We start from the raw sequence: 15,880 nt of genomic DNA, 5'->3' as shown, positions 1-15,880 counted from the left end.
ATTGTCCCCTTCCCCCCAAATGACGTTCCTGATTTTATACGTGCTGCTGTAGCATTTCGCACATTTTTTTTCTCAAAAAATGATCATCCTATTTTATTTAATTTCCCAGAGTTCAACTGAGCAATATTTGTAGTGGATGGCAATACACATTTATGTATGTATATCTAGTATATCTAATATTCATATTGTAACTAGGTCTTTCTTACTGTTGAGCAGATTTTCTATATTATATAATATACAAAACATATTTAAGCTATTAAATAATTTATTAATACAATATAACAAAATATTACATTTAATTTAGGATAATGTTATCAAAAAATATATACATGTGTATAAATAACTAATTTAATACAGTACATAAACTTAAATAAATAGTAAATCTTTTTACATATTAGAACATAAACATAATTCTCATTAAGTACTGATTGAGTCAATAAATCACAGACACAAGATTTATCTACTATATAAATATTTGTACCACTAGAATCCTGCATAACTTCCACTTCGTCTTTGATCGAAGAATGCGTCAATCTCTCCTGTTGTGCGATTCACAGATATAGCCGTGACAGCTGCGAAGCCTGCAGTTGGTGAAGACTTAGATGTTTTATGTCCGATTTTTTCTAATCCTTTAATTATATTCTAAAATAAAAAATGTATATTTAGCTAATAATATTTAATTCAATTTAATTTATTACTTAAATATATAAAAAATAAACAATTCAACTCACGTCATCAAAGTTATGTTCTAACTGTATTTCCATAGGAAACAATTGATGATGAGCTCTTGGCTCATGGATTGCTGCTTCTAAAGATTTCTTCGATAATAAATTCTTCATTATGACCTGTTTAAAACATATAAGTTAGTGTATATCTTCTACATGCGGTACTCAATTTTCAGATTTTCAGTATCATATCAAACATACCAAAGCAACTTGAGTTGTGATCTTAGTTCCACCGGCAGCTCCGACCACCATTCTAACTCCTCTTCCTTTTTGTATCACCACCGATGGAACCATGGAAGACAGAGGATTCTTTCCCGGTTTTACAAAGTTGTTCGGTGACGGTGGTATGCCGTACACATTCTTAATATTTGGGAAAGAGAAGTCGTCCATTTCATTGTTCAAGATTATTCCCGTTGACATTGATCGACGTAAAGCACCCAGGCTGATATAACAATAAAAAAATAAAGAAACATTTCACATAACTACATAATATTTATAAAATATGATGAATTACATGAAGTTGATGGTACTGGTAACGGAGATTGCATCTCCGTTCGGCGCCATAACAGAAATATGTGCCGTTCCATGATCTTCCACCAAACCAAAATCTGCTCCGTAATGAGTCCAGTTGTTATATGTCTTATCATCCTCTATAAGACTTCTTATGTACTTGGCATGCTCCATTGATGTTAAATTATTGAGCAACTGTAACAAAAAAGTAAAAGAATCAACCATAACATCATAATTATAAATGTTTTTAATACCACCATAATGAAACGAAGCAATAGTATAGAAACATTAATCAAAATTTAATGTGATCAATAGTAATTAATCATTGATGAAATTTGACTTTTTGTTATAGTTACTATTAACAAAATCATTCTTAAAACCCACCATAACAAGTGCTGAGAATACCAGAGAAACCAGAACGGAACCATGGATCGTTGAAAGCTTATTAGATTGTGAGTCTGTACATTTAATGATTCTTGCAATATAGTAAAATAACTATTATAAGGATCTAAATAATAATATATATTATATTATGTTGAAACTAACCGGTTTCAAATAATTTTCTGCTATAAACCGTGGATCTCCCAATCCAGTACGCTTCGCATAAGCATATTTGAACACTTCAACGATACGGTGCCAGTAAGTGACACTGTTTTCAGTCACGTCCATCTTTTCTTTTTCATCGACATTTTTTGGGACGATCCAGCCGCGCAAAGTGTTCAATATGAATGATAATACATGGCCGGAACCTGGCAACGGCACGGTGTATACTTGATGATCTTCGCCCAAGTCTATGCTCAATGGCTCCATCCACTGAGGCCTATTGTTGGAAATATAGATATAATTACAACAGTTTATTATGCATAATTATAAAATTATGTCACGTATGAGACTAACCTGAAGTTCTTCATATCTTCTACAGTTAATATACCATCGTAACTTTTAACATCATCGACAAACGATTTAGTGAGACTTCCATCGTAAAGAGCATCGGCTCCTTCTTTAGAAATAACTTCTAATGTCTTTGCCAATTTTAACCTCTTGATTTTATCGCCTTGAAGCCAAACGTTGTTAGTTTCTGGATTAATGAAGACTTCGCTAAAATAAAAAAGTTTATGTATTAATATAAAAAAATAGCACATAAAAATATTTAAATTTTAGATAAATTAAAAAATAATATAGTTTTTTCTGCTTCCAGGATCGTAGTTAGAACTAGATAATCTAATCTCGGGATTTAGAGATACCATATGATTTACAATAATTAGTAAAAATATTCCCGTAAAATTCTGGATTGATTTTTTTATGAAGAACTATCGAATTGGTCTCTATACAAAACTTACATGTTTAATTATTATTTATTAATTTTTAATAAGTGTCTTCCATTGTAACCTAGCAGGCATAAGCCCAATGCGTTATAACGGACAAATCTGTACCAACTGAGTGAGTCAATCAGATATAATGAATACCTAAGTATTAACCATCAAACTGAAAGTCTGGAAATCGGTGACATCTATATTATTAATTATAAATTATTATGTGCCATACAATTTACAATCAATAGATGTTACTGGAGCTGGGGTCGGTTTTTTTTTTAATAATAGCGCATTTTTTATAAAAAAATTCGACTGCCGCATGCTGGGTCTCCAGCAGTCTAGTTTAAAAGTTGCAAAATATGGCCGTATGTGGTGCTCCTATTGCTTCGTACTCCACTGTAACTTTACGCAGTTATAATTCGACAGCGAAACTGTCAAAGATAGAAAAGAAGAGGCTAGTGGACAGTGGAGTGTGAATTATTTTGTTATCGAATTAAATGACAAAGCATTGTATTGATTGTGTGATGACCAAAAAGAATACAATACTTATATTAATTACTAGACTAAGCACTCGACACGATCTTCACTACAACTTATTTTAAGAGGAAGCAACATCGGCAATTCCTAGACTAATGAATTTATATTTGTGTACATAAAATATACACCAGACAGATCAATATATTTACTATACAAGATTGCACAATGTTTATATAATATATGATATTAAAAAAACTAGACACAAAAACTCAAACAAACTGATAATAAACACTAAATATTTACGAACTATTTGAAACAGGATATAAAATATAAATACTTTGAGCCGTCATAAAATACAATATATGTATATATACATAGTAATATGTAAATACTATACTATAATTTAATATAGATAAATCACAAATATATATTACAAAGACTAGACAACAAATTCTAAGCCATATCTATTTTGTGTTAAATCGTCATATAGTACATAGTGTTTAGTCTACAATAATTATAAGCAATCTTCTATTTCAATGTTGTTGTTCATTAATTCAAGAAATTGCTAGACTATCCATTTTTTTATGTTAATAATAATTATACACATTACCTATTTTAATTAAGTTTGGAAAAGGATTACAGATTTGTAGTATTTCATTGAATGACATGCATTTTCCTGGCCAAATTTAAGGAGGTCCCTATTTAGAATCTACATCAAAATCAATAAAATCATGCCATCACCGTCACAGTGAATATGCTCGTTTAAACGCCGTTGCAGTGGGGACGATTTTATTGCTTTTGACGTGAATTTTTGACTTCTGAGAAGTGATAGTTGTTTTTGCGCTTTCATATTGGTCAAAACTTGGTTTAGATTTGCATCACTTGATTATCACAAATTGTAAATTGTAATATTGTCTGCTTTTGACGTAGATTCTAAACAGGGACTTAATGAAATGGAAATATTAAAAAATTACCACTGACTGGCCAACTTTTACTCCCATACCCCTGTAAAAATCTGAAATAAAATCTGTCGATAATAGCAGTCAAATAAATGTGCAGTTTATCAAAATCTGTATTCCTTTTTCCAACCAAATTAATTGTGGAAATATGTATAATTATTAATATAAAAAAATGGATGGTCTATCAATTTATAGAATTAATGGACAAGAAAATTAAAATAGAAGATTGTTTATAATTATTGTAGACACTATGTATTGGGCAAAATTCGGATTCTCACTACAAATCGTAATATTTTTATAAAAAGTCTCAATATGGACGCTAGATAACCGAACGTTTTCACTGCGACGGCACGATTTTATTGCTTTTGGTGTGAATTCTAAACAGGGACGTCATTTAGCGGAATTTACACCCCTTTTAATTTGGCCATAAAAATGAATTATATGTCATTTAATGAAATACCACAAATTTTAATGAAATAGAAGTATCAAGTTTTTTGCCTCCCCCCCTTCTCCTGCCTGGTAAAAGCTCAAATGACGTTTCTGGATCTATTAAATATCCGTAAATATCAAAGATGGTTCAAAAAAGTTGTCATATATTACGATATAAAGAATAGTCCTGGATGTGGGTGACAATGCAAAGATTATGTCTTAGCTACAAAAATGGAGACAAGTGTTACTCAAACTATCATAGAAACTAGCCAATACCATGGCCATTACCACGATTTTTATGTGTTTTGTTTAATTTTAAAGTGAACCTCTAAAAAAACAAACTTTTTAATTTATACATGAAATAAAATATAAATACCATGATTATAGTGTCGTTAATATTTGTCTATAATAAATGTTTTTTTATGGATGTACATAGTATTACAGTGTTAAGGTTTTTTAATGTTTTTCATATTTGTTTTACATTTTTTTATATATATAATTCAAAAAATATATTTATAAAATCAGTTTTTTAGATGTAGAGGGCGCTCTGATACAATCGAAATAATAAATAAAATAATTTAGCAAAGTTTAAAACCATCAATAAAGATTTTACAGTATCACTCGCAGCTTATATATTTATAAATATAAAGGTGTTTTAAAATTAACGCAAAATTTGAATTTGCAGTCATTTGTGCTGTAAATGATGGCAACACTGAAAAAAAAATTTGACAACTGAGAGTTTAGGGTTAGTAAAAATGGAGCGTTACACGATACAACAACGTGTTTTTTTTATTATTGAACAATATCTAAAAAATAATGAAAGTTTGGCGGCCGCAATTTGAAAATTTAATACAAAATATGGTCGGAATAGTGTTTTAAGTTCGTCAACTGCGAAAAATTCAGAGAGACTGGATCAGTTGGAGACGCTTAACACACTGGTCGTCCAAAAACTAGCCGTTCAAATGTCAATATCGAAGCAGTGCGTGAGAGTGTTGGTGAAAATCCCGGAACATCAAAGAATTGCAAATTTCAAGAAGCTATACTCACAAAAGATCTGTGTCTCTATGCTTACAAAATTTAATTAACACAGCAACTGAAGCCTAATGACCATGCACAGCAAAGAGAGCTCGTTGAATTTAATTTTGGGACATCCTATATAATTAATATTCTATGCTTAAATATAAAGTTCATATTAGGGTTAGTTTTAATCTATTTTATTAAATAGCATACAAAATCGCTGATTAATTATGTAAAAATTTATGAGTAACGTGTCCTAATCTTATATTTACAAAAAATGATTGCAGATAAAGATACGTGAATATTAGATTATTTTATAAGAATCAATGATGTGTCATTTCCTGACAATCGATAAGGATTCCCTAGCTTAAGAAACATTTATATTTTCGTATGACATACCTGAGTGAAGGTTCTGCAAGAATCTTGTCTTTCTTCTCTCTCAATATCCTCGCCAAATAATCGGTGACGTAGTGTCCTTTGTAACAAAGTTCGATTGATGGCTTGACTAAATCGGCCCATGGTAGCTTTCCGTATTTCCTATACAGCTCCTGATAACCACGGAGCTCACCAGGAACAGCCACAGCTTTTCCGCCTTAAATATTAAATACACATCAATAAACAGATAGATATAAAAGTTCATCAATATTAACTTACCATTGGTCGTTGAAATTGTACCGTTCTTAAACATGTCTTTATGGGACAACGCAGGAGCGATTTCTCTCGAGTTTAACACTTCAACTTTACCGGTAGCTCTTGTGTAGACAGTTAACAGAAAACCACCTCCAAGTCCCATGCATTGGGTGCAAGCCACTCCGTCGCAGAACATCGTCGCAATCGCTGCATCAGCTGCCGAACCGTTTCTTGCCAAGATATCCCTACAAAAAAAATGGTTTTATTTATATAATATTTGCTTTTTAATGTGTGTTTTGATTGATTGAGTTTTACCTTCCAATGAAAGCGCATTCAAACCCGTTCGCAGTAACGGCCGCTTTTGTGAATGGTTCATATCTATTTGGACTGACTGTGGCGATTTCATCGTTGTCATCTTTCACAGGTTTTACCAAAAATACTATTAGTACTATCATAGCGACAACGAATAGGATAGTGGAAAGGCACGTTATAATTTTCCATATTAAATTGCAAGCGCAACACGCGAAGGAACAAACACTGAAAAATAAATATTAGATTAGGTTGCATCCAAGAATTGCAATAATACCGGTATTTACGAAAGAGAAAATAGTCAATACCGGTATTATCGGTTTTTTCTTTAAATATATTTAATGAATTTTAAGTAACTATTGTCGGCTTTATATTTATTTTTTTGAAAAATAATAAACAAGCAGGTAAAATTTCGACTTTAATTGCCGACATTTATTACCAAATATCTGTTTGTGCGTATTGCATATTTCGTGTTTCAAATAATAAGAAGCTTTTAAACAATCTTCTTTACATTCAGGTACTTCTAAAAGTATTTTATACGCTGATCCTTTATTGTGATCTCTACAAGTACTAATAAAAATCAATTAAACGGCTGTGTGCAAAAACATTTTTATATTTTTTATTTACTAATATTTTTGAAACAATAAATTATTGCACATATAATACTTATTTTAGAATATCGCAATATTTTTTTTAAATATATTTTTCATATACTACCAATATAAAAAATAACATAAATTAAATTCAACATATAAATATAATATAATACATAAATACTGCATAATATTTTTTACATTGATATCCTACACCTTACAATAACCATTATTTATGGTTTTCAGCAAATAAAATTTACGGATTTGAGAAAAAATAATTCGGTACTACCGGTATTTCATTTTGTAATACCGGTAATAACGAGTCGATTTTATAATCATATCGGTATCGGTACTACCAGTTACTATTTATAATTTAAAATATGTTTATGATTTCTGGATTTCTTCATGACATTATAAGTAAAAAATAATGAACAAAGTGCCCAAAATAAAAATATACTATCTGGACTTAATATTTCATCCTCTATGTTTCCATAACCTTTCCGCTAAGATTTTTATACAAATAACTAAATATTTATACAAATAAGGTACATTTATTGTTATTTATTTGGGATTTGGTATATTTATTATATAGAATATTTAAAAGAGATTTCTCGGATATAATTACATAAAATAATACATTTAGTCTCAAATTATACTGATATTTGAATCTCTTACTTCTTGCCAACGCGAATACAACCTAAAGTGCATATAGTAACTTATTTTTTACTATTAAAACCATTACAATATATACAATAGTTAATACTAATAATAGCACAGCCATCCTAGATTTTTAAAATAATTTACTTAGTTACTATTATTATTGTCAAAAAAATGTTCATTGCCAGTAATGCGTTAAGTCCTGCACACATTTTCACATTTATAAAATAAATAAATAGTTATTATATAATTAATTATTATTTTACACATAAAATTAATATGAAAGATATATTATATAAATAATGTAATCTTTGTCTTACAACTATATTTATGATAATGGTAAGGTTAAAAAAATACTATAAATTAATTTTTTATATATAATACATTTATATCAAAGACATAATCTAATGACGTAAATGGATTTTTTAACATCAATATTTTTTGTTTATAAACATTACTAAACGATGTTATTACAACTAGCTTAAACTTAATATATGTATACTGAATATTACTATTAATAAAATAATTTAATACCAGATTTGAGCGGAATTCACCAAAATGCATAATCGCTGTAAAAACGTCACAAGTTGATCGATTACTATTGATTTGTTATGTACTTCCCCGCTAGAAATTTTTCACAACAACCCATTTCAGTTAAATAGAATTGAACAATAAATATATACAGAAAATTTTTATACTGGAATTAATCATCTAAGCATTTGCTTAGATGATTAATTAATAATCATATCTGTCTGTAGATTTTGTAACACGATAATAAACGTTCACTGTAACATATACAACACATAAAGGTAGAGATTTTAATTATTAAAATAAAATTAATTTTAATTGAACACATAAATACAGACAGATATGATTAAATTGTAATAAATTATGCAGAATGTTTATGTGATTAGTTCCAGTATCAAACTTTTGTGTAAACATTTATTGTTCAATGAAAATATATTCTAAAAAATAGTTTCAAGAAACTCGAATAATTATATTGTACCTGAATGCACGACTGTGATAATTCATATAAATCTAGTAGTTACTAAATTATTTTATAGAGCAAATTAATTTACACTAAAACTATTATAGATTATAGTAATTTTTAAACGTCAATGAGTTATGACATCAAACATGACATAAAAAAATCTGAATCAACACCAGATATTTTAAAGTAAATACTGCTGCTTGAGATAAATTCTCTACAAAAAATCGATGAATAAGTCACTAATATAATATAAATATTACAAAATCTGTATCTTGGTCTGCCCATATGATATCATTTCAATTGTGCCAGATTTTAATTTTATATTTACTAGAATTTATTTATAATAAGTTAATAAACCTAAGTATCATACTATTATATGTATCAGAAATATAAATTAATAATATAGGCATGAAGCATAATCGGTTGGCCTTTAATAAATCACTAACAATTCTCCTACCGCTAAAGGTTAGAAGAACACTTAAATTAAATTAAACAACTCAAAGCAGACGCTCCTTATCGTCCGAAGAAGTACGACAATAAAAAGAATTGTCGTTTGCATATGATGTACAATACATATGTGTATAAATGGTTAATGCCAGTTGTATTTGTATTTGTAATAACAATCAAACAACCCACGAAATATATCTCTAAATGACTAATACTATGTGATCTGTTGCTAAGTCTTCAAAGCCTTTACAAAAAAAAACTTTTTAAAAGGCAGAAGTGAGATCATGTTTCACAATTTTAGAAACCGTGTCTATTTTTTCTGACTGAAGGTTTTGTAAAACTTTTTTACATAACTTTTATATTTTTTTTAACTTATAATGAAAAAAATATCAATGTCTGTGAGTGCGATTGACAAAGAGTTTTAAAACTGTAATAACGCCTTAATATAAGATACATAAATAAATAATTCATTTTAATTGTTAATAAAATTAGGAGTCATTCACTTTTGACAAAAAAGAGCTTAACAATGGAATTAGATAACTGCTCTTGTATTTGATCACCGTCGACGTGTTTGGCGAATAGTATGATTAAATATTTGCATAAATAATCATACGGTTCAGGTTCATGGAAATTTTATTTTACATGATTATATTATTGTCACTTAGTTATGATATACAGTACTTCTCAAACTATAAAACTGTAACTTACAATAATTTTAAAATACACTGTTCAGTATTTTTACGATATAAAAATGACTATAACAAAATGATATTATTTTATTACACTCCCAAAAACATAATGATGTCATATAATTCTAGATTATTTTATTTTTTTATTTCAACAGCTTAAAAATGTGTTGTTTTAAAAATATATCATTTTTTATTACAGTGTGAAAATCTGTACTAAAAATAAACTATGAGAGAATATTCAGTATGGATTGTTATTAAGATCATTGTAAGTTTATCAATCTATATATTTTTCTGAAGAGTCGGTGCTCAAAAACAATTACACGCAGAAATCGCGTGATCGATAAAAACAGAGCTGAATTAGAACTAATATATTTTTTTAAATATATAACAGTATTAATTTTACAAATAAATAAATCAAACGTAGAGCAAGTTATTAATTTAAATTTAGCTCTTTCGTTTTTGTACACTAACACTAAAATTATATTATTTTATTATACACTTAAGAACCTAACGATGTCATATAATTCTAGATTAATTTAGTCAGTTATATCAAAGATTTTAAAAGCATTGAGAAAAAAATAGAGTTTAACAAACTTATAACGAGAGTGAGTATATAATAATCTCGACAGCTGTACCTCAAAAACAATAAATCAATACCCTGTGAACTTACACATACCGGTACTACCCCTCAGGGTGACCGACCAATCACATAATAAAAATTTAAAGCATGCACTGAGGCACAGGACGAATAAGTCTGTAAAATTAAACTGACAATAAAAATGCTAAATTTATGTTTGAAAGGATATGAAGTAACATTTATTGTAAATAAATATGTTGTCTCTATATGTCATTTAAAATAAGTAAATTTGTGATAATATGTTTACAATTATATTAAATAAATAAAGTATCAGAAACGATTGCAAGTTTAGTTCAATCTTTTTTTTCTGTGTTTGATAAAAACATACCTACAATGCATAGAACGAATATATATATAATATATTACATCGAAAAAATGTATAGTTTGAACACTTAAAAATAATACGTGAAACAAGTTACAAATAAAATTTCCTCTTAGCAAATAATTTGCTGAAACAATTATATTTTTTAATGAATGAAAATAAATAAACTTTTGTTTACTTTAGCAAGTAAATGTGACTTTAAATTAATTGAGTAATTATCTCCTATTAATTCCTTATCTTTCCATTTCTACTGCTTACTTGCTACTGCTGAGATATATTTTAATTTAAAATTCAGCACTAAATATGTTAGATAAACTTTGCTTAAAATATAATTAAAAAAGTACAATTTTATATGTACCTGTGAATAATCATATATATACGATTAACTATATCGCATTAGGAACTGAAGTTGAGGTATGAAAAAAACCTTGTTTTGAGAACATAAAAAATGCTTTTAATAACAATATTTTTACAACTCATAATAAAATGAGTCGTAAAAATGGTATTGCTGTTAATGAAAATCAATTATGATTTATAATAGAAAAAATCAGAAAGATTAATAAGTACATAAGTATTTTTTATTAGATAAAGCAATATTTTAAGATCTAAAGTATGCGTTATTTTTAATATATTTTATTATATTATTATATTAAAAAAATCTGGTATAGTTTAAATATATATATTTTTTTATTAAAATTATGAATATTTAATAAATATATTTTAAAAAAATATGTCTATAATATAGACATAATTCGTACACATTCACTATTACGATATTGTCACAGATTTCACTAACCCAATGCCATACATGGTGTCATATTGTGCTGTCCGAGTTGAATAACAATAAAAAACGTCATTAACTATACACAATATATATAATACTAACATTATGAAAATAAATTTTAACTTTTATTATCATATCATGAATAAAATTCATGAAAACGTCAATTAAAAAATGTGCGTAACTACCGAAATTTCTCAAGAAAGCGAGTAAATTTTGCAACTGAATGAATTTGCATTACTATTTTTTTCATCGCGCTTGCGTATGCGGTGAGTCGACTTACCTTTTCATCTCGACAAAGCCTGAAGCATACGTTCGTGCTGTAGTACGAAACGAGCAGAACTAATTCGATTCACAATTGTGGCCACCATTTCGTCACGCCAGCCTTGAACAACTGCTGTGATAGAAATTATGCTATCGCGAATTTTATTCGCCGACTCGGAGTCTGTTCGGTGAGAAGCGGCTGAAAGGAGATTTTGGGATGTCCGGTTATATGGCTTGTTTGTACTCTGGAAAGAGAATAAAGTTAAGGGTTGATATATATTATGGAATAGTATTTTTAATTCATGCTTAATATGTACTAAATTTAAATCAATCTATATACATATAAAGCAAAAAATGCATATAAATTGTTCTTGATTATTTTATTCTCAATTATGTTTTTAATAACCGACCGAACTAGTTTTGGTCAATACAGATTGGTTTATTGAAAATAAAACCAATCTTAATATTATACGATGTTTATGTTGTTTGAATATGAATTGAGTTATATTTTATAATTCATTTATTTATTGTAAACATGGCGTTGCTAAACACCACCAATGATTACTAAGTAAGTAATGAGTCCCTAGATTGAAATCAAAGTTTGTAAATCAGTGACTATTTTATTTATTAATATTTTATTTTAATTATTTATCAAGATATTCCACCGTGAGATTAAAAAATCTAAAAAAACTTAATCTGTGATGATCGATTAGATTAATAATTATGTAATAATCGCTACTTCCGATCTCTCAGATACGATTGAAATTTGAAACACTCGGGTTATATGATATAGCTCAGTACTAGTCACAGTAAATCTTGGTAATTGTATATAGATTGCTTTACACCGTTGGTATGCCTGTCACGTTTATCGTTCAACAGAAGAAATAAATATGACATAAATCAAACAAATTTTGATTCATTTATTGAATCAAAATTTGTTTGATTTATGATTCATCATTGATTGTAAAAAGATTCACTTTCTTAATACTTTTTAAATTATCAGGGAAACACTCCCTATTTACAATTGGAAAGATTAAAGCGCATTATAATCATAAAAAAACACAACTCAACTCGCGATAAAAGCGTTTTAACCGTTGAAAAAAATGGGTTTCTTCGTTTAAAATAAAACACAGAGACCACAAAATATATGTCATAAATTATTAAAGATAAAATATTTATCGCCTTGAAAATATATATTTATAATCTACCTTATCGACCAACAGCAATTTATTCAGAAGAAATTCGCCATGTTTTTATAATTGGTCGTTCTACCAAAATTGGGCACATAATACTGGGATCCTGGAACCACTTTGTCCGATATATACTTGAACATCCATATCGGAATTCAAGACACCCGAACTTCAAGAGACCTCCGACTTGGACCGCAAACGTGAGGAGGCCGATTCAAATTCGTACCAACAAACGCCATTTCTCTTTTTATTCACTGGTCCAGTACGACGGCCGGAATCAAAAAAAATCAATATAATAAAAAATCACTTCTGAATATATATTATAAGTTAAAACAATTTAAAAAAAACACTAGCACCTTATTACAAAAAACTGCACACAAAAATACTAACTTAAGTTTTTCACGTATTATTCACCATAACGGACATGACATACAATCGCCCATATTTTAATACACTAATGCGAGGCCTTGTCTTGTAAAACAAATTTTCTCCAACCCCCACTTTTTTAATACCATATGCAATACAACATGCTTAATAAATGTTTGAAATAGAAGCAACTAAAACTCTATCTCTACTTTATAAACGCAAAAAAGTTATTGATGTATGCAACATATTTTTTGCAGTAAAACGTTTTTTATTCTTAAGCAATTATATTATTAGATTCATTAAACACAGTTTCTTCTTGTAATAAGACATAAGCAAAAAATAAGTTACAGTAACTTTGTTTACTACTGTCCTAAATTATAACTCTTTCCATGCCACTGCTATATGTTCTTCAGACAATATGTTATTCTTCTTTCTTGGATGATAAGGCATAAGAGTTAAAGTTAACTTAACAATTAACTAAGAAATATATTTTTGGTGTATTGCTTTCAGATTAAATACTCTTAAGAGTCATTCGATGGTTAGAGTTTTTTTACTTTCCAAGACCACATTTTACGTGTGACGTAAAATGTTACTCTGAAGAAGGTTTTGCGTATATATTTAATAACTATTAATTGTTAATATATGTATTATAGTTCAATAACAACAATAACAAATTTCTAGTAATATTATCGTATTAAATATGAATAAGGCTATAATATCAATAATGAAAGACTGGCATGTTTTCGAGACAATATCGGTTTTGATACTAAATGAGTGGTCGGAATACCGGTATTCAGCAAACCTATTGTCGTTATTTTATATTACTGGCAAAACGTGATTTATTCACAAAAAACATTCTATAAATCTATAAATTTAGTTGTAGATTTGTAGATAGAAGCTTTTATATAACAATATTTTTGGTCCACATAAAAATATACAGTAATATAATTAAAATGAAGATTCGATTCAGTTACAGTCTAGGCAGGGACTGACTTAAAATGTGAAAATGTCTCAGGGTCAACGAATAAATTTCTAAAGGATTTTTTGATACTGCTTCGATAGTTGGAAATAATATATTTCCCAAAATTTATATTAATATTTTTCCGAGATGGGTTATTTTATTTTTCAGAAATTAAGACGCATGAAAATACTATTTGGGTGTCGTGGATTTTTTTTTTGAACCATTTCTCGTCTTAGGTAAATAAATATGTAATTAAACCTAATTCACTGACGTATTTTTGCTTGGTAGTTGGTATCATTATCTTTCTAGAGTAAAATGCTCTAATTGTAATACGTGTATTTACCGACAATAACCGTAATTTGTTATTTTTTTACAATGGCTTTAAATAGAAAAAATAAGTATACCTTCAATAAATACTTCCAACTATTTATCTCAATAAAACATGTTATAAACTTATAGGTCCTAAAGTGTATGATTCAGTAAAACAAACAATACAGTTCATTAGTTCAGCTACACAGGAAAATGAGGAAAATCTTATAATTTTAGTGTACAATATAAGACTTGAATTTTAAGTATTGTTTGTAACAAATACAACTTATATTTTATTTACATGTATATATAATAAATTCAGATTATTTTATACTTGAAACATATTTTCGTAAACTGAAACATAATTTTAGATTCAATTTTTGTTTGGTCTCAAAAAAATTGTATATATATATATAGTATAATAAATAGTATGATTATACAATGTATATATATATAATATAATATAACAATTATTCCATGCTAAACGTGCATTAATATGTTAAGTTAGATTATACATAATCGCTTTGTACAAGTTTTTGCTATAAAAATACAATAACCTGATTTACATTTATATAAAATGAATGGTTACAAAATATGCTGATTTCACGTCTCTCGTTGTATTTTCCTAGTACAGTAGTTGTTTGTTTATTTATTGTCATTGCAAGAATTGTTGAGACTCGTATTTTTAGCAATTATTATGTTTAAATTAAAACCCATCATGATCAAACTGGTTATTCCAAAGCTTTAAAACAATAAAAAAACAATACATATTATTATTACAATACAAAAAATAATAATATAATATATAATAAAAAGTAAAGAAAAAATCATCAATGTTAACATTTAATTACACGAACTGGACCAGCTCTTCGTATCTGACATTAAATAGAATAATGTGCAATGCCAGCATATTAAGGAGCAGGTTGGCGACAGCCATAGACAAATCGGCTCTAACAGGCCATAAAAGAGGACGTGATAGTGATTCGCAAAGACTCTATGCAGAAGAAAACTTACATTTCTAAAAGACGTATTTATGTCAGTAATAAATAACGTGAAGAGCAGAGGGACTAGGTTGGATTGCTGAGAGGGGGGAGAGGGGACAAATTCTGGGGGCCTGTTCAGTGGCGTAGCTAGGGTATGTGCCGCCCGGAACAATCCTTAAAATTGCTGCCCCCTCCATACATTTTTTTGCAGGGTCATAAAATCAGCATTTCTTAGAATAATAAATTGATTATTATTAAGCTCTTGCTATTCGTAGATTTACATAAATGTTAGTTTATTCAGGGTTAAGAACCACATTAGAC

General features: G+C 28.4%; 1 protein-coding gene across 1 annotated transcript; it reads right to left on the bottom strand.

Moving 5' to 3' along the window:
* Window positions 1-247: 247 nt before the first annotated feature.
* On the bottom strand, window positions 248-11,895 carry LOC148239177 (glutathione hydrolase 1 proenzyme-like). The gene is made up of 10 exons (XM_088188072.1): window positions 11,770-11,895; window positions 6,376-6,597; window positions 6,085-6,305; window positions 5,830-6,022; window positions 2,133-2,333; window positions 1,782-2,055; window positions 1,240-1,430; window positions 927-1,167; window positions 732-845; window positions 248-642 (listed from the first exon to the last, which is right to left on the bottom strand). Exons 1-10 carry the CDS (start codon window positions 11,775-11,777, stop codon window positions 484-486), a joined length of 1,824 nt encoding a protein of 607 aa, XP_088044198.1. The 5' UTR covers window positions 11,778-11,895; the 3' UTR covers window positions 248-483.
* Between the last annotated feature and the right edge of the window lie 3,985 nt (window positions 11,896-15,880).

Source organism: Plectrocnemia conspersa, unplaced genomic scaffold, assembly GCF_051122295.1.
Source record: "Plectrocnemia conspersa isolate PC_06_02 unplaced genomic scaffold, ASM5112229v1 ptg000001l, whole genome shotgun sequence".
In the NCBI taxonomy this organism is placed as follows: Eukaryota; Metazoa; Arthropoda; class Insecta; order Trichoptera; family Polycentropodidae; genus Plectrocnemia; species Plectrocnemia conspersa.
This window is presented reverse-complemented; position numbering and strand designations above follow the sequence as displayed.